A 19,975-nucleotide genomic window follows, 5' to 3' on the forward strand; every position below is an offset into this window, starting at 1 on the left:
GACATTTCACCCCCACCCCCCCCATCCCCCCCCCCGGCTGACAGCTCCCGGTGAAGAAAAAGTGTATTTTCTTTCGTTTTTCCATTCTTCTCCATCAAATGTATCGGCCTGGGGTACGTTTCTCACTGGCGCCTTTCTGGGAAGCAGTGTGGCACAGGAGTCAGGGTGCTGGGCTTGTGACTGGGAGGTTGTGGGTTCAAATCCCAGGTGGGGCACAGCTGTTGTTGTACCCTTGAGCAGGGTGCTTTGGCCAAATTAATTAATAATAATTTTAAATTAAATTTAAATTACTCTATAGGATCCCTAGTTGTATAAATGGGTTCAAGTGCAACGAGCACTATAATACAGTAAATGCATGAGCCAAAAAATTCAGTCATCTTAATTCATCTCACAGTAGCACCTATGCTTCTTGATCAATTTTTTTTGCATTTCCTGTCTTGGCATGAAAGGGGCTATATAACAGTGAATTATTCTTAATGTTCTGAAAGCACCTCGGATTGCCATGCCTTTTGTCTGGGGTGACCGGGTTTCCCTTGGCAGAATACCGATTCAACTCTCAAGGACGGGGGGGTCCACTTTGCAACCTTTTGTAATTTCAAAAACAGGACAAATAGCGGTTTATGTCTGAGACTTCAGTCATCCTGACGGCCTACGTTAGTCAGCCGTCTGTCCACGTTTTCCCTTCACCGCACTGGGACAAGACACCGTTTTCCCTGTATGGAAAAGGCGACGAGGGTGAGCCGTTTCAGCGAGAACCCCGTCTTAAAGTCGAAGTGTTTGCCGTTTCGGTTTCAAGTTAATTGTAATATCAGCGCCTGGGGGGATCGGGAAACCGCCAGCGGCGCGGATCTCTGCAGGGTGGGCGCGCGCGCGCACGTGGTGGGCAGCCCGGCGGATATCTAACGCTCGGCAAGTCATAAAATCCAATCCATCCTTTATTGGGAAGTCAATTGTGAAAATTGCGACGAACAGCCTGCTGCCTCTCTGACATAGTAAAAAGCTATTGCTCACTGTCATTCCACAGGAATAAATCTCCCGGCTAATCGCCCGGTTTTGGCACTTAGCAGGTAATGGGACAGTGTGCGCTGCTTTGTAAACAAGGGGCAGGGTGGGCTTAACTGTGGCTGGGGTGGGCGGGTCTGGCGCTGAGCATCGAGTGGCGATGGGCAAACCGCGGAGCGTGCTGATGGAGAGGGGGTGCTCCGTGCTTCGGCCTGGTCCCCCCCCCCCTCCTCGCACGTTAATCAAACTCAGAACGCAGAGAGCTTTGTTGCCGTGCAGCATTGCACAAGCCGCGACAAAGGGTAAACGTTTGCAGCCGTTCAGGGCCCCGAGATCACGTTATTGTGGGAGAGCCTCACTCACTGTCCCTCAGGCTGCGACAGCTGAGCCCTCCCCCAGCTGGACTGACAGGTGTGTGTCACTGTGTTGGTTTGGGGACGAATGTATCGAGTCCCGAAGTGCTTCTTGCAGTGCAGCAGTAAAAGCCTCTCCATCTCACTGTCTCTTTGAGGTTTTCTCTCTGTCTCTCACCCCGTTCTTTTCTGCTCTCTGTAACTCCCTTGTCTTTTTTGCCCTTTCCCTCATTTCTCTATCTCCTTTTTCCTCTCCGATTCTCTTTATCTCCCTCCTCCCCTCTCGCCTGTCTCTGCCTGTTCTCGACCTGTATCTCTCCTCTCTATCTTTCTGCATTGCTCTGTCTCCACTCCCCCCCCCCCCAGTCTCCCCATCACCACACATATCTGTCTTCTCTCCTTTTCATTCTCTCCCTCCATGTGCCCTGGGGCTCAGCTCAGGCGCTGTCAGGTGTGATCCAGGGCGATTAGTACAGTAGGTGAGTTCACAGGCTCGAGTACGAATGTCACAGGAGCAAAAGGCAAACCCTGGGGTGTCCCCGGTTCAGAGCAAGCACACATGGACATTAGTTAACCTATTAATTATTTAATCAGCCCGTTAATTACATGAGTATAGCATGTGTATTACATGTGTCAATTTGGGATCCTTTTATAAGGGAGTTTTATCATGAAAGTTCAGGAGGGATGACAACAGCCAAGTTCAATCAGGCTCGGCTGTCTAATTAGCAATCACCGCTGATGTCATTTTATCCCCTAAACACGAATTACTGTGCATGATCCCCTTCTCTCCCTCTCATATGTCTTTTGCCCACCTCCACCCCATCTCCCCCTCTGCAGCTGCCCCTGGGTCACCCCTCACTCTGCAGGGGGGTCCCAGCCTCCTCGTGCTCTGGCCAGGAAGGTGAAGCCAAATTTTGACTCAAGCACTCCATAATCCTTTCAGTCCACTTAATTCTTCGGTAATCATTGTCACCATTGTAGTAGAGTAGTTTATTGCCATATGCACACGTACATTGGAATTCTTAATCGCACTGATCTCTCTGGACACACACAGTACAACAGACAACACCGCACAATGTAGACGACACGGACAAAAATAAATGTGTAGCAGTGAGATCTAGAAAATAAAAAAAAATGGTAGACTATAAAACGTGCAGAGTGCAGGTGTGTGTTGAGTCTGAGGCCCTGCAGTGAGCTGTTGAGGATGCTCACTGCAGTGGGATAGAAGCTGTTCTTGAGTCTAGTGGTCCGGGCTTTAACAGTGCGGTACCGCTTGCCAGAGGGCAGGGGGGAGAACAGTTTGTGGCCGGGATGGTTGGGGTCCTGAAGGATGGACCGGGCTTTACGGCGACAGCGGATGGTGTGGATCTGGGTTTTGTAGATCTGGCACTTTTTTTGAACAGTACAATCGCTGTAATTTCATTGTTATTCCTAGCGAATCTCAAAGGATGCCCAGGTGCCTCACGTACTGTACAGGAGGGAACCCAGTTCCTCCCCCACTGAAGGGCAGCCCCACCTGGGAGACGCACAGCAGACCAAGGGGCAGGAGTGAGACGTTCTCTCTCCAGGTGGATTCATTTAAGGATTAACTTCAGGGCGGCCGGATTGGGCACTCCATCTTACAAAGAGAAGCCAAGCGAGTCGGAGTGTTCCATCTGAGAAGAGCTGTGGCCGGGCTCTGTGATTCCCCGAAGAAAGAAAAACAAAAAGTGTTAAAGACAGACTCAAAGAAAGAGTGAAAGAGAAAACCCAAAATAATAAAGAGTTTGTGTGACTTCTGAATAACCTTGCCTACTGTACTGTTGATTCGATATTGACCGATCGACCACTTTAACTGCAAGAGTTATGGCTCCAATCTCCCCTGTTCTTTCTCTCTCTCCCTCCAGCAAGTGCTTCAGCTTAACGTATATTTCTTGTTTAACTGCTGGAGTAGCTTTCTGTCTCTTTATTCAATTATTTATGAAATCTGCTGATTTACAGTGGAGCGGCCAGGCACCAATACAAATCTGCCATCAGCGCTCGGCTCCTCGTTTCCTGCCAGCGGCGATTTCCCCTCCGTTGCTTCTGTTCGTCTCTCCGTTGGCGTAAGGGCAACAGTAATTCACTCCCGAGCGGCATTCCAGAGCCCTTTAAGACGGGGCTGTTGAGCGACAAGAGGCCCTTGACCTTGAGCCTGTCGTTCAAGTTTCATATCCGAGCCGGAGCACTTTGGACACAGCGTCTCCTCCAGGGAGCGCTTTCGGCTCTACAGTCGAGGCTGTAAAACCCCTCTAGTTTGTAGACACTGGTGACAGGGACTCGCACAGTGCAGAAGGGATGAACTCCTCAGGATTGGGTGGTCTGCAGCCAGCCGGGGTACCCCGACTTTCTGCAGAACAGCGCCCTCCGGTGCCTCGGAGGACACCACGCACCGTCGGGGCCGCATGTCGCCTGCGGCCCGATGGCGGGTTTTCGGTTTTGCAGAGACGAGAAGTGGGGAGTGCACTTTTTTTGGGGGGTGGAGAAAGATCCCCACCCCGCGTGCATTCTGGTCCGGAGCTAATGAGAGGGGAGGGGCTGGTTCAAGGTGCAATAAAGAGAGGATCAAAATATTTGAGCTTAATTTACAACTTCATCTTCTTCTGTCTTCGCCCTCAAATTAAAAAGTGTAAGGATTGTAGAAGGCAATAATCACTTACAAAATCCCGCATTTGGAATAAAAGAAACATTTTTGTATCTACTCATAATTGCTTACACTTTTATAGTGCTTTTCTGGACACTCCACTCAAGGCAGTGTATGTCTGTGCAGTGGTTCGCATTGCTACCTCACAGTGCTGGGAACCAGACACGCTGGCTGCATGGTTTGAATTTTCTCCCTGTGCTCAAGAAGGTTTCCTCCAGGTCCTTCGGCTTTCTCCCCCACGGTCCACAGACAGGCTGGGAGGCTAACTGGCTTTTGGGAAAACGGACCTGATGTGAGTGTGTCTAAGTTTGTGATGGACTGGCGTCCTCTCCGGGGTGTAACCTGCCTTGCGCCTGGTCGTTGCTAGGATAGGCTCTGGATTAGAGAATGGATGGATCGATTTACATCCATTTCCAGAAAACGAGGAGCAAATTGTGCTGATGGAGTGCGTGGTACAGTGGGTATCCTGTGCAGCCCCATTGCTCCATGATCAATGCCACCTGCTACAGACGTTGGTCTCGGGGCCTGATGTGCATGTCCCTCTGTCCCTAGCCGATGCCATCCACAGCAACCCCGTGATTTTCCTGGAGGGGGGATCCAGCCCCAACCCTCCCCGGCCTGCGTCCCCCGAGCTGGGTGGGACCGGGGCAAACCGGGTGGGGCGCGCGCCATGGCGGGGCAGCCTGACCAGCATCGACAGTGAGACCTCGGGGTGCTCCCTCAGCCAGCTGGGCAGCACCATCTCCACCGGTAAGGGCATCAGGCTCGGAGTCGCAGCAGCACTGAGGGAGGGAAGAAACTGAGGGCCTGAGATCGGGCTCCTGGGAGCAGCGCTTTCCTTTTAAAAGATTGATTCCCAGCTCCCCAGCCAACGCAGTCAGAGCAGGCTTTCGGCAGTCAGAATGCACGACTATGAAAAAGTGGAGGCTCGGTGTCCTGCGTATTTACGGTTAAACTTGGTAGGAACATGATGAAGCAATGAGAAGGAGGGAAAGCTGATAAGGGAACCTGGAAAGAGGAGCCCGTTCTGGTCACTGTGGAGCCCACACCCCTACCTAAGTGGTTCAGCCACCAGGGGGCACTTTGCAGAAACTGCCACAATGCACTAGAGGAGGATTAGGGGTCTCGTGGCATGGCGGTCTCAGGGGTCAGACCAGAGTCATTCTGTCTTCCGTCAGCTGAGCTCTCAGTTAGTCCATTAGAGCCTTAGCCGGATGGATAATTGGCGTCTTTTCCAGGCCTTTGCCGTTTGCAGTTGTCACACAGTTGAACAGAGGGCTCAGTCCCGGCTTCAGTGTAATGACTTGAGCCAGGCTGGACCTGCAAAGCAGAATCCCCTCTTGAGCTGAACGCTGACTGCTGGGATGGCTCACTGGGACTGCACACTTTGATTCTAAGCCAAGTGTTGAAAGAACGTTCAGCCCCTGCATACTGAAATTCACCTCTGTCTGCTAGGAAGTAGGATTTTAATTACAAATCAGATTGGGAACAATAGAGTAACTGGATCGTGCCTTTATTTAGATGTTAAAAAAGTCCTCTAAGTTGTGTTGATTTTTTCCTGTCAGATTTTTTTTATCTTAACATAATCAGTTTCCATTGCTTTTTTAATTTGGATTATATGCAGTTAAAGATTGTTTGTGTTAAGGGTGGTTTTCAGTGTGAAACCCAGCACTCCTCTTTCTCTCTCTCTCCACCCCTTCCTTTCCTCTCCTCATCCCTCTCTCCATCCCTTTTTTTAAATCCTGCCTCATCTCTCCTTCTTTCCTCCAACTGTTGATCCTGCCCTCCCCCCCCCCCCCAGTCTCCAGTACCTGGTGGGGGACGAAGCGGCTCGACTATGCCCTCTACTGTCCGGATGTCCTCACTGCGTTCCCCACTGTGGCACTGCCACACCTCTTCCATGCCAGCTATTGGGAATCCACCGATGTTGTGGCCTTCGTGCTCCGACAGGTACCAGACTGTGACCTTTGACCTCTAAGCCTTGCAGTGACCTAACCTGAACTACTTATCCCTAAACCTGTCCCTAATTCCTACCTCTTACTCGGACCCCCTGCCGAAACTCCTCATTCTAACTCATTAAATCAGGTTAACTCATTAACCCCAAACCATGATGCTTATCCCTAACCTTCAGTTCTGTCTCTAAACTTTAACCCCTGACTCTGATCGCTGTCTGCTAACCCACTTCTGATGGTCATTCCCTGAAATTGCATGCAGCTAGTTTCAGCTCTGAGACCAAGAAAATACTGCTGGGTCATGCTGAGACACTGGGGAGCTGAGCAGTCAAGGAGGGTCTTCCTGGGGTTCTGTGATGCTGTTACACAATCTGTTCTGAATAGTTTCCTCCCACGTTCTCTTTTAAGATGAGAGGAGGTTAAGGGCCAAGCTCAGCCCAATCTGATTTCCTGTACGGGAGCAGATGCTGTCTTCTTAGTAAAGTTTCCCTGCATTCAGTCACGTCCAGACAATTTCCCCCCTCTGGAATACTCACCCCAGGTTGATGGCTCTAACACTCAGCCTGGGTGCTATCGTGCAGCTCCATCGTGCCCTGTCTGTTCACTCTGATCAGCCCTTTCCTGTGATGAGCGCCAGCCTCTTGTCTCCTTCTCAATCTGTGTCCTCTTTATCTTGCAAAATGCGTCAAGCGTTATTTTTGGATACAGATGCAGAGATAAGTGGTTCTGCTTTTTTTTTTTGAGCGTGCGCAGTGTCAGGAGTAAAATAAAAAGATGAAGAACAAGTCATTTTATACCTTTAACTCCTTCACAGCGCGTGTACTGACGGGGCTGGTTTGTGGAGCGTGGGTGGGTGTGCTCTGTCACTTCTGACACACTGAGAGACTGCCAGTCTCTCTGTCATGGCTTGATGAGCAAGGGACGTGTTTTCTCTTCCCTGGCAGCTGTCACAGAAGCTTTCGCCACAGAAGCAAATTTTATATTCCTGGTAATCCTGGTGAAAATCTTTGACGCGTTTTGAAAGTTTTCCTGCAACTTTAATGTCATTTTCTGCCAAGTTATGTGGTGTTAAATGTCATGAATATGGCAGCCTTGTGTTTTGTTTTGAGCTTTGCTGCCAACATGAGACACTGTTCTTGAGTATCGGGGGGTGCCCACTAACCCAAGGCTGACTGACAGCTAGAGTTTGACAGAAGTGATATGGACAGTGCTGATTGGCTGCTTGTTTGACAGAGCGGTGATATGGACGTTGCTGATTGGCTGCTTGTTTGACAGGTGATGCGCTGCGATTGCCTGAAAGCCCAGCAGGCGGATGGCTCTGACTCCGCCCCTTTCTCGCCCTCCAGCCCGCGGGAGAAGTGGCTTCGGCGCCGTACTCACGTCAAGCTGAGGGTGAGAGCGCCCCCTAGTGACAAACTGCTAACCCAGTTTGCATTGCATGCAACTTGATAAGACTTAAAAACAAATGTCTAATTGGGGGGAAAAACCCCAACAGTATTGTTATTTTACGTTCCAGTAGAAATATACTTAAATTCATTCAGATACATATACATACCTATGGATTTTTAAGCTTTAAAATTCGCTGGGCCTAAGAGATACAGTATTAGACTACAGAAGTACACTACATGATCATGATAGTGGTGGGGAGTCACTATAATATTTGCAGGGAAGAGGGAGATAACATGAGTCATCGCTGCTGTGACCCAGACATTGATTCTGTTCACAAGGACTGACATTTTTCATTTTTCTCTCAGGCCTTTAGCATGTACATAGCTGTGCACAATACCTGCTCTTTTCACCCATTTCAGTTCAGTGTCGATCTTCTTCTGCAATGCTAGTCATTTTGTTTCAAGCCAAACAGTTGATCCTGACAGATCTGTATTTTGTAGCCTTGCTCATATGTGTGGAGAGGGAATAAAGCATGTTAATGGTGAAGAGCACCTGCCAATGGGTCCATTAAATTTGATGGGTAAATGCTGCTACAACACTTCATACTGTCTGCTCATGTACAGACGACCTTGACTTGCTGTGTTTAGGGTTTCAACGATTCTAATCTGTGTGTTAAAGCTTTGTTCTTCTCACCCAAGTCTAAACTGTTTTAAATAACTGATAAAGTAGCAGAAAACATCAGTGGAGTAAACTGTTGATGCTCATTTGCACATACAGTGTATCTTATCTCCTGAGTGTGTCTAAGATGTCTGAAGACTTGCACTGCAGGAGCCTATATACTGGCTGTCATTGGCTCTGCTCCTTCACATGCCTGGTGTTCATGCTGTTTGTGGTTGTGTCTAGTGCTTCAGTAATAGTGGACACACACCTCCAGATTGACTTGCTATTAACCGATACTCCAGTTGCCACAGACCTGGAAAGGCTCTAAATTGGTTCAATTAAGCAATTAGCGAGGGCAGTCGAGCTCATTAAGCATTATTAAGCACAGGAAAAGGAATTGAAGTACTGTTTTATTTCAGTTCTACAGCCCTAACATAGAGGAATTTGTATTCAAAGCTGTTTTCTGTCCCTGTAGAACGGTATGATCATATGGCGACACATTGCAGGTTTAATAATGAGCTCAGATTTAGCCCTGAATGCATTCCGGAACCAATTTAGGCAATGTTGTAACCCACCATATTTAAAGACATTTTAAAATGTGAGCATTATCAACATACCTCAGATAAAATCTACTTGGGAGAGACATCAGTATGCAGATCGGGCAGAGCACTCATATTCTCTGTTTCTACCCCACTGCTCTTACTCTCTGGCCGACAAGGGGTTGAAAAAGAAATCGTGTTTTTTTCCTATTAAAAGAATCTTGCATCAACAAGATTTGAGGTTTCTGTTCTCCGTGCTAACGTGTATTGAGTATGCCCATTAAGCACTTATTATTAAGCCGTGGTGCCAAACAGTGGCACAGCTCCCTCTGCTGGACAGAAAAGCAAATACAGTAGTATTCAGCTGCTGAAAACCACTCAATGCAAAGCTGTAGTCTTCTCCAGTGAGCAGTGCGGGCAGCAAGCCTTTGCAGATGTTTAAAATACAAAGAAAGTTAAATTTAAATCTCTTTAACCTTCACTTTTTTGAATACTTGGATCAGGGCTCCGTTGAGCCTTCTGTTTTCAGCGTTGAATGTTCATTTGAGCCTGGGAATATGTCTGAAATACGGTGACCAATATCATACATAATATACTAAGTGAGATATGTTAGTGCATTGTGCAATTGCAATATAACAACAAGCTCTTTTAATTCTATATTTATAACGTTATTAATGCTGTTGGTCATTTTTAGTGCATCTCTCCATTTTCATATTTCTTTTTATTTTACTGTATTGTGCACTGTGCAGATGTTCAACAATATTTGCAATTTTTACACATTTTATTTCACCTCTGAACTACGTTAACTGAGCTCATAGTGTTCTTATTATGACAGTTCACTTAGATTTGAGTCGTACATTGAATTGAATTTTCCTCAATATATATTTTTCACATGACAAAAGGTTTCCAACTACCTTATAAGGTGGGAGTTGGGTGAATTTTTTTCTCTTTGTCTTCTGTACCTGTGATTGGAGTTCAAGTACTTCCAAGAGGAACTGTAAAAACAACTAGTTTTGACACAAACCTGAGCTGAATATACATTTCAGTGAGGATTCTGACGTGTATTCCAGCACGGCTAATCTTATCCAGGTCCGCTAATTAAAATGAATTACTTGCTTAAGCCGGTGACACAGGCCCCAGATCGGAAGGCGGTGATTTCAAGATGTGGTTAAGGTTGGCTGTGGCCATGAATTTAAAAAAAAGATGAAGCTTAGGCCTGGTTTCACCTCCCTGCAGAACGTCACTGCCAACCACCGGGTGAACGATGTCATCGCTGCGGAGGACGGCCCCCAGGTGCTGGTTGGTCGGTTCATGTACGGGCCGCTGGACATGGTGACGCTCACGGGGGAGAAGGTGAGAGCAGGGGGAACCCCCGAGTTCGTGCAGGCGGGCGTCGTCCACAGGTGGCACCACCTGAGTTACGGGGCCCCCCCGACTTCCAGGCTTTCCGAGACCCAGCTGCGAGCTCACAGTCTCCCGCGGGATTTCTTTCTTAGTTCCATCACTTTCCATCATTTCATTCCGAGAACAGTGCTTCATGTAGACGTACCTTGAACTCGTACCTAAAAACGTACCTAAAAATCACAAAAATCATCAATTGTTGTGATTCTTGTGATTTTTGTGAGCTCGCAAAAAAGACATTTCATTGCCCGCAACTACTGCAGCAGGCTGTATTGTGCATTTGATAAATACATTTTGATTTGATTTTTGATTTGATTTCGGTAAGGTGTAGGGTAGGTTCAGATGAAACCTAGTCTCTGGCTTAATCAATCGCATGGTTGATTAGACATGGTCCCACTGTTTTGCTCTGTCCCAGTTGTCACACTGAGCCCTAAGCTCTTCCTCCAGGTCCGCCATTCTGTGACGCAGAGCAAGCTTGAACTTCAAGGGCGTGAGGATTCGAGCATTCAAGCGCTGAGAATAGGGCAGTGGGACCCCCCTCGTGTGCCAGCACTCGCTGGTCACATGGTTCAGGGTCAGAATGCTGTCTTGTCGTTGCTGCTTCTTTTCCAGTGGCTAAGTGCATGTCCGCAGATAATCTTTTTGAGAATAATTTTTCATTCTCTAATGAATCGCTTGGATATTTTATTCCCCATGGCAACTTCTCTCCGCCCTGATAGGTTAGAACATGAAATGTCCCCATTCTGCAAGGAATAGGGGGTGATTCCCTTCAGTGCAGTCTGCTCCGATGTGGACTTCAGAGAAGGGTACATTGTGGGTGCTGGTGAGCCCCCTTGTGAAACACAGATTTAGAAATGGGGCAGCCTGGGCCCTTGCATGGGAACGTGCACATACGATCGTGGATATAGCTGTAGTTTAGGAAGATTTTGCTGGTATACAGGGATCTGCATGGAGTACTGACATACAGAAGACATGATGGATGAATTAATACCCTCATTCATTTATTCCTTTTCTTTATTGTATAATGTTAGCATGCCCAAATGGGTTGGGGAGCCAGTTGACCTTGGACCCCCAGAGGTTTCTTTTCTCCTTACTGAGGGTTTTTTGTTTCCTCTCCTCCATTGTCTTCTGGCCTTTTCTGTTCTGTATTCTCAACATGTAGGGTCACTTGCATTGATAAGCACCTTGGGGCAACCTGGCTGTGAAAGGCGCTATATCAAAAGAAATTGAATTCAATGGAACACTAGGGCGCAAGTCCGCAAGTGTGCGTATTGGGACACGGCCTTTCTTTCGCCTCCCTCCCAGGTGGACATCTTCCTGATGACGCAGCCGGCCTCGGGCCGCTGGGTGCACTTTGACACCGAGGTCACCAACAGCAACGGCCGCGTCTCCTACACGGTGCCGGAGGGCAAGCGGCTGCCCGTGGGCGTCTACCCCATCAAGATGGTGGTCAAGTGAGTGAACCGCTCTACCCATATGGTGGCGAAGCCTCCGGCGGTCCCCCACCCCCCCTCCATTCCCTCAGCCTTTCAGAGTCCTGCTGCGCGAAGGAAGACAGGGCAGGCACTCGGCTTGAATCCGTAGCGCCTCTTCCAGTTAAAGAAATCCGAAAGAGGTCTGCAGCCACAGATGGAGAGGAAGCAGTTACAAATGTTATGCTTTGCAGTCATAGTGAGGAAGGTCAAAGGTCATTGGCATGGCATTGCAGACACTATGATGCCTCTATGGAGGCTGGAGGTAGCTTTTTGCTTTACGAGTGAAACCTAGGTAGAACCACACCCGAAGCCGCTTGGCTCAGACCAGAAGGCTTTTCTGGAAAGTGCGTTAGAGGGATGCGTGGTTCGGAAATGTGCTGCCCCTCTCCAGTGGCCTCTCCCGTTAACCCCTCCCCTACCCACCCCTCTCTCTCCAGGGGTGACCAGACGAGCGCAGAGGCCTTCCTCACTGTGCTGCCGCGGGGGATGGAGTGCGTCGTCTTCAGCATCGATGGCTCCTTCGCCGCCAGCGTCTCCATCATGGGCAGCGACCCCAAAGTGCGGCCGGGCGCGGTGGACGTCGTCAGGTACCTCGCACCCGGGGGCGGGGGGGGGTAGTCGCTTCCTTCCCTCGAGCCGGGGGCGCCGTCTCTGCGGACTTTCCGACTCTTCAGCTCACGAGCCCCCCCCCCCCCTCTGCAGGCACTGGCAGGACCTCGGCTACCTGATCATCTACATCACGGGTCGGCCGGACATGCAGAAGCAGCGCGTGGTGTCCTGGCTCTCGCAGCACAACTTCCCGCAGGGCATGATCTTCTTCTCCGAGGGGCTGGTGCACGACCCCCTGCGGCAGAAGACCATCTTCCTGCGCAACCTGGTCCAGGAGGTGCGGCTCGCTGGCGCCCCCCAGTGGCTCAGTTAGAAGGGCTACTAGAGGGAAGGTCCACACGACACATCGGTCAAGTAGCAGCAGCTTTAAACCCACAGAGCACCTTGAACAATGAGTCCGTATACCACGCAGGGCACAAGCCTTTCCTTTACTGAAGTATCGGTAGAAAGTGACATTGGAGTTTCTCTCCAAAGAAAGAGGAATCGGTAGAAATTTCTTCTAAATCATCTCCAGTTAACACCCACCCCTCTGAGCTTTTAGAATAAAACCTACTGGCTCCTGCAGCAAGTCCTTGACTCTCTCCGTCCTCTCCTTTCCCCTGTGGAGAAACGACGGGTGAGCAGAGCAGTCTGTTGCCAAAGCAGGACTTCAAGGACTTCACCTGACTAATCTGATTACTCATAACACCCCTAATGACTTCATTTTCTTGACCGCCAAAGAGCAATTGATTCCTTAAGGCTTGACCGGAGCACAGCCGGGCGAGAGTAGAGTCCCGATGACCTTGCGCCCGTGCGGGTGGTGGTTGGCTTTGGGCAAGGCGCCGGATGGGCGGGCTGAACCGTGTCCCTGTGTTTCAGTGCCACATCAGGATCAGCGCTGCCTACGGCTCCATGAAGGACATCTCAGTGTACAACATGCTGGGCCTCAGCCCCACTCAGATCTACATCGTGGGCCGACCCTCCAAGAAATACCAGAACCAGTGCCAGGTAGGGGAAGCCACTCCCAGTGCCGGCCCGCTCTCACCCTCACCCGGAGGAACATTACGGATATACTGACATTAATAATCCTTCACTTCCTTTCACCACAACAACCACAACCTGGCCAAGAGGCCGGCTGCTGTTGTCCAGAAGACAGAAGAGAGACAGAAGGTGAAGGGCTAAGAAAGACAGATAATACCACAGGATGTATTAGCAAGTGCAGGCGATGGGTAGAAAAAGGGGTAGCGCACAGCAGAAAACACCCCCCCCCCCCCCCAGGCAGGAAGGTGATCGATTCCAGCTCGCTCTGCAGGCCGTCCTGGTCTTTGCCAGCAGCGAATTGAAAACTCTTTTGCCCAGCGTCCACAGCTGCTCATGGGAGGTTGGGTTTGACGGAGGTGCTACTGAAGGTCTTGAATTGTGTGCCGGTGCAGAGAACTGCCAGAAATTGTTAAGGAAGGAGGGAACGCGTGTTAGAGAGATAGATAATACTTTATTAATCCCGTAGGGAAATTGATGTTGATGTGTTGATGCGCCCCTAGATGAGTCAAGCGACCCGTCATCCCTCTTGAATCTGTTCATCCTACGCACTCACACCCACTGATGTTCTCTGTCTTCCTTTATGCTTGTAAAGGGAGGGAGGGTGTTTGGGAGTTTCTTGTGGGGAGAACGGTCTGTACTTGGCTAAACTCCCACTGAGCGAGGGGGGTGCTGTCTGGACCCAGTTCCGGCTTGCTGATGGGTCCCACCACTACGCGCACCGGGGAGTGACCGCCTCTCTGCCTTCTCCTGCAGTTCCTGAGCGAAGGCTACGCCACGCACCTGGCCTCCCTGGACTTCGGCCCCCGCCCGCGCCCCAAGAAGAGCTCCGCCCGCATGGTCCTGCGCAAGGGCAGCTTCGGCCTCTCCGCGCAGCCCGACTTCCTGCGCAAGCGCACCCACCTGCGCCGCACCATGTCCGTGCAGCAGCCCGACCCCCCCTCCGCGCCCAACCCCAAGCCCGAGCGGGCGCAGAGCCAGCCCGAGTCCGACAAGGACCACGAGCGCCAGCCGGGCGGCGGGGTGTGGACGCGGGGGTCCGTGCACCGCGGCAACACCACGCCCTGAGGCGGAGAGGGGCGGCCGGGCACGACGGTAAGGTGGCACGTTCCTCTCCCAGCCCCAACACCCGTGCCAGCCCACTGGCCAGGCTCCAGCCTCAAGCCCCTGGTTCCTCTGCAGCCTGAATAATCCAGTTTCAGCAGACAATACAGTTTCCATAAAACAAACTGTGGCCAGGGGATTTTTTCTGTTCCGTCATCCTTTGCAGTCTCTACGCTTCTAGGAATGAATTAGACGGAGCAATTTTAAACACTGTTTTCCCAGAGTGTTTCAATCAAAGCTATTTTTATGTCAGTTGTAGGTGGAAACTGCTTCTAATTACCTCCCACAACTTTTTATGTCTGACAATTTCTGCAAGATACCTTGTCATTGAAAATTAGAGCAGAGCAGTTTTGTTAGGATTAATTTTGAATTGCTTCAATTAGCTGTCATAGCATGTACACTTTCTCTGTTTTATTGCCTTTACAGTATTAATTCTTTTGCACCAAAACCCTGTTGGTGTTGAGACTTCAAACTGCTGTAGTCAAATTACGGCTGATTTCTCATTTAGCACAACATAATTTGAATTCCACACACTGTGTTTTTTATTGTCGTCTGAGGTGGTAGAGCTGCCCTGTCTCTGTGCTGCGGTCAGCATTCAACAACACACACACACACCTGTCACTCAACCTTTTAAACTGTGAGATAACACTCAAAGGCAGGAGAGAATGCAAACCAAGATTCTTCCCACATTCTCTTTCCGTTCAGGGCACTGATTTCAGGAACTAGGAAACCACTGATACCACGAAACACATTTTCTCAGAATCTAATATTGAACATAGCAATGTCTTCGATTTGGATAAAACTTTAAGTGAGATAAAGCACGTTGCTCAGAACGAAGAAGATTTAAATTCTCTGTATTTTTCCAACCCTGAGAAGCAGTTATGCTAGCCAACACTCCATTCACTGCTTCATGCTTGTGGGCCTCACCAAACAAACATATCAAATGGATCTCCTTTATATTTACAATACAATACCAGCAGCCATATCACCCTGCAACTCACAACTGGCAGCCCACTGGAGCTCAGCAGGTGTGAGCCTGGTCAGTACCTGGATGGGAGACCTCCTGGGAAAAACTAAGGCTGCTGCTGGAAGAGGTGTTAGTGGAGCCAGCAGGGGGCACTTACCCCACGGTCCATGTGGGTCCTAATGCCCCAGTATAGTGATAGGGACACTATACTGTAAAACAGGCGCTGTCCTTCGGATGAGACGTAAAACCGAGGTCCTGACTCTCTGTGGTCATTAAAAATCCCAGGGTGTTTCTCGAAAAGAGTAGGGGTGTAACCCCGGCGTCCTGGCCCACATTTCCCATTGGCCCTTATCAATCATGGCCTCCTAATAATCCCCATCTATGAATTGGCTACATTACTCTGCTCTCCTCCCCAAGCGCTTTGAGTGGACTGTCCAGAAAAGCGCTATATAAATGTAAGCAATTATAATAATAATAATAATAATTATTATTATTATTATTATTATTATTATTATTATATAAATACGCAGTTTGCACAGTAGTAACGCAAAATACATGCAGGCAATCGGTGCATAAATTGTGCGTGAAGAAAAATGAAGCAAGTCTCCTTTAGCGGTCAGTGCATTATTGTCAAGTATGGTTTCCTGGTTTCCTTTTGCTGCCGTCTGTCAGTTTAAAAGCTTGACGTGACTGTTCTAGGGTTGACATGGGGTCGTCCACAGTGATGTATGAAAGACCATATGACAGAGCGCTTCCAAGTAGAAAAGGCAGTCCTTTCACAAAAGGACACAGAGAAAATGTTCTTAGGCAGCGAAAGAAGTGGGAGAAGTATTTGACTGCAGTGTGCCATAAATATTCATGCTTGAATCCAAGATACCACAGCTGTTGTTAGCATTGAAGAAGGATAGGCCTTTTTTCTGAATCAGGCAGGATAAGCTTTAAGAGCTTTGAGATGATTGCTTTTAAAGGCTCTATATAAATTTATGAGCGTCACCGGGCTATAAGTGTATCAGATGTAATTTTGTAGTGGCAGGGCCATGATAGGACTGAAACAGTAAGCATTAAGATAGAATGTAACCCAAAGGCACAGACTCAATTAACATTTGAAAGGCAATGAAAGATTTTACAATTGTCATTTTGACTTTTTTTTTCTTCTTCACAGGCTTCCACATCTTAGCTGAACAGACGTCTGCCAAACGTTAAACCTGACCCAAGAGCTATCACCCACTGCTCCTGGTGGAAGAAACCAGGCTTTCTCCTGCTCTGGCTCAAAACTCCCTGGAAAGCAATCTGATTTCAAAAGCACTTTTTAAAAAAAAAGTAATATACAGCCAGCCTAATAAATCACAGTGTTTAATAACCCCCCCCAAAAAGAGAACGTTACAGAGCCCAAACTTAACAAACCAGTAGTTGTATGCATTTGTTTAGGAGTTGTCAAAACAGATGATACTCCCGATACAGTTAATCTAACTGAGAAATCCTGGGAAATATAAATCTTTCAGGAAAAAAAGACGATCTTTGGCCTAAAAATAAATCCAACCCAGGAGAAAACAAGTCTGGGAACAGCCAAAAGAAAACTTATTTATGGGTGAAATGTTCCTGTAGGGCAACAGTCTACTGTTCCATTTGTAAATGTGAGACTCTTGTCTTTACTGCAGTGTACTCTATACTGTACTCCTCCTGCCCCAGGCTTCTGTCACTGTGCACTAGCAGTATAAAAGGATTAAATGTTACTATATATATTATATACATCATGTATGTGTGTGAACTCTCAAACAGATTAAGGGCATTTGTGGGGAGGGCTCTTTTATATCTTATGTGAAAGGATATCTATCTAAAAGGGCTTTGAAGCAGCAGCTCGTAAGACGTTCCAGAAAGAACAGACGCCAAACGTTGGCGCACTTACAGAAAAATAGAAATCTTGTAGGAGAAGGTTTTTCCGGGCTTTTAAAATTTGTCTTTTAAACCTAACGGCAAGCCCAAGCAATACTCTACTGACAGCGGCTGGAGAAGGGCAGAGGTTAATGCTGGGGTGCTAGGCGAGTCTGGGCTGGGGGGTAGACGGGGCGATGAGAGGCCGGGACGTCCCGCCAGCAGAGTGACTGCCTGTCGACGGCGGCACAGAGGCGCCGAAGAGCTGTGGGCGCGTTGCTCAGTGCGGGACAGTACCACCAGTCAAGGACAGCTAAGGACTATGCACCCAGAGAGAGCCGTCCGGTGGGAATGTCACAGTCACCCACAACGCACTGCGTGGCGGAACGCCTTCCGAAAAGGGGACTGCACACGCCCTGTTCAGGTCAAACTTATTTTTCTAACACGGTAATCCTGTACATATTTGAAATAGACCTATAAGGTGTTTTTCCGGTAGTGTTGTTTATCAAGAATTTGTCGTCAAATTATTTATTTTTTTGCCTTTTACTGGTGTTAATGTCCGGGACGAGGGAGAACGTTGCATTTATTATCCCTATTGCTTGACCAAAGTATTTTTGTTTCAAGTCAATGAAAAAGTGCAAAGTGTTTTCTAACTGTTTTTTGTATCTATGATATATATATATACAGGCTATATAGAAATATATTCACACAGACATATATATGCATATATATTTATGTAAAACGTGTGTAATGCTGCTTTGTTTGGGGGGGAAAAAAAGCAGGCATTCTCTAGGTGTGTGGTACAGCGATCCACAAGGCAGCCTCTCAATACGGATTGACTTATTTTTAGACATATAATGTGCAAATGCTGTGTCAGAGATTTTATATTAAGTTTAATTCAGACATTATAGGCAAACGTAAAATTTTCAGACTGCATATGCTGTAGAGGTAATTTAATAACGAGGCGGGTCTAGTCAAGGATAATTAACCTCTTAAATCGATGGCACAATATAAGTATATTGTTATCTTATCAAACAGCAAAGAAGGGTTTTAATCAAGCTGTGCTGCTCCTATAAGAGATTCGTCGGGTCCTTAGACCGTTGTGCACAAGAAGGCCTTTGTAAAAAAGTGGTGTCTCGAAGCAGGCTTGTCGAAGTCACCCTTGTTCGAGACTGTCCAGAGTGTTGCATGTCCAAGCCAGTGGTGGACTTTCTCAGTTTTACTTTGCAATTGTAAAATAAAACGGGGAACACCAACGGGTTTGAAGTTACAATGCGCTTCAGTGGCAGAGAGTGTTTCAGTGTTGCCTTGCTGTCGCAGTTCAGTGGTGTGTTTGTTGACCACTTGTGACTTTTTCTGTTGCTACACAGGTTAAAAACGGGCACCCGTCTCGCACAAGTCGAACCCGGGCGTTTGTACGGTATATGATTATTCCCGCTTGCCTGTTTTTTTTATGTTGGTTGTCTTGAGTGTGTCTGGGCGTGTGATTAATCTGATTGCTACGCCCTTGGGGCATATTCACAGCTAAAGTTTTACATATAATGCTTGCTTTTACCTGACAGAGAAACAGACAAGGAGAAAATGGGCTCTGAACTTATGGCTAAAATTTGCTTACGTTACAAAACAGGGTACCAAGCAAAATCGCTCTTTAAGCAGGATAATCGCTCTTTGACACTTTCTTTCCTGTGCAATTTTTTTTAACTCTTTGTTCCTGCTAATCCCTAGTTATCAACATGATCTATAGCACTTGGTCAAATTAAGCAATTAAGGGTCAGTTCAGAACAGCAATTAATTTATTGGACTGTTCAAAGTTCTCTCAAATGCCCTGGAATGAAAGTGTTCAAATGGACTACTTCTGCTCTAAGTCTAGGCACAGCATTGCAACTTATCTTTCAACTGGAGGGAAAAAAAATCTTTTTAGTAATGTGGAATTAAGCATATTTATTTTAAAATGCTTTAAAATGGCCTATTGCTCTGACTGCTGTTATTTGTTGACATGTAAAATGCTAGGAGCGTGGCCAATCATTTTCTGTCTAAAGCCAATGTCACTCCTGAAATCAAAGGATATCCCTTTCACTTATAAAAATATACTAGTGCCCCCACTAGTATATTTTGAGCAACAGGGAAATTAAGTCTTATTGGGGGGCACTAGTATATTTTTGTGTGAAAGTGAAAGGGATGAAAATTCAGCTAAAAGGACTATAGGCCAGGCATGCCCCCCAACCAACAGGTTTTCTGTGATCCTCAACAGCGTGAGATTTGTGCTAGAAAAGGTTGAACCCAAGGCTGAATTAGACTTGGCTGCCGACTCTCCTGCACAGAGACTGAAGCTGCTTGGGAAATAGGGACTTGTAAAAAAGAAACCCAAAGTGAAACAAAACTCTTGATAGGTTGCCCATCTCATGGCCTGGAAATTCCTCCTCACAGGGCACTGTATACAATTCTAACCAGCTGCCATCTCTGAGACTCTGCGTGACTGTGCCCTTGTAACCAAAGTGCTACCAAACACCCCAGAGAGCATTCTGGGACCACTGTATTTTAGCCGTGTGTGTGTGTGTGTGTGTGTGTGTGTGTGAGAAGGTTGGAATTCAATTCTACTGTAAAGCCTGCAGTTGCTTGTATTGTTTTTTTTCCTGTGTGGGTAAAAAAAAAAACACTTTAAAAATGTTCTGTACAGATTTGTATTTGTAGATCTGGAACATGGTTTGTATACTATGGTGCAGATTTTAATTGTGAAAGTTGGGTTTTTAATATCTTCCGGATATTACTTAAATAAAAAACACACATGCTGGAATTGTCAGCTTGGTTTCTGTTGGATTTGATCTGCGCAGCTACCTGGTTTAGACAAAGGTTAGTGGTTTCCTTTTAAGAGCTAACTTACTGTAACCTGTGTGGGTCACCCTGTTCAACCATGTGATAAAATAGTCAGTCCAAGCTGAAAATTCTGACGACCTTGCTCGCTCGCCTTATTAA

At 47.6% G+C, this 19,975-nt stretch overlaps 1 protein-coding gene across 3 annotated transcripts in view; it reads left to right on the forward strand.

Annotated features, from left to right (window-relative positions):
- The window catches only part of LOC148643362 (membrane-associated phosphatidylinositol transfer protein 3-like), an 80,776-nt gene extending 60,980 nt beyond the window's left edge, over nucleotides 1-19,796 (forward strand). For all 3 annotated transcript variants that reach the window (XM_088616132.1, XM_088616133.1, XM_088616131.1), the window contains 10 exons: nucleotides 4,570-4,767; nucleotides 5,819-5,967; nucleotides 7,245-7,361; nucleotides 9,794-9,910; nucleotides 11,264-11,412; nucleotides 11,871-12,020; nucleotides 12,136-12,319; nucleotides 12,901-13,029; nucleotides 13,816-14,154; nucleotides 16,293-19,796. In XM_088616132.1, the coding sequence (XP_088472258.1) occupies nucleotides 4,570-4,767; nucleotides 5,819-5,967; nucleotides 7,245-7,361; nucleotides 9,794-9,910; nucleotides 11,264-11,412; nucleotides 11,871-12,020; nucleotides 12,136-12,319; nucleotides 12,901-13,029; nucleotides 13,816-14,127 (1,505 nt within the window). In that variant the 3' untranslated portion in view covers nucleotides 14,128-14,154; nucleotides 16,293-19,796. The remainder of the gene's footprint in view (nucleotides 1-4,569; nucleotides 4,768-5,818; nucleotides 5,968-7,244; nucleotides 7,362-9,793; nucleotides 9,911-11,263; nucleotides 11,413-11,870; nucleotides 12,021-12,135; nucleotides 12,320-12,900; nucleotides 13,030-13,815; nucleotides 14,155-16,292) is intronic.
- The last annotated feature ends 179 nt before the right edge of the window (nucleotides 19,797-19,975 follow it).

This window comes from Lepisosteus platostomus, chromosome 22 (genome assembly GCF_059453375.1).
Source record: "Lepisosteus platostomus isolate fLepPlt1 chromosome 22, fLepPlt1.hap1, whole genome shotgun sequence".
NCBI classification, from domain to species: domain Eukaryota; kingdom Metazoa; phylum Chordata; class Actinopteri; order Semionotiformes; family Lepisosteidae; genus Lepisosteus; species Lepisosteus platostomus.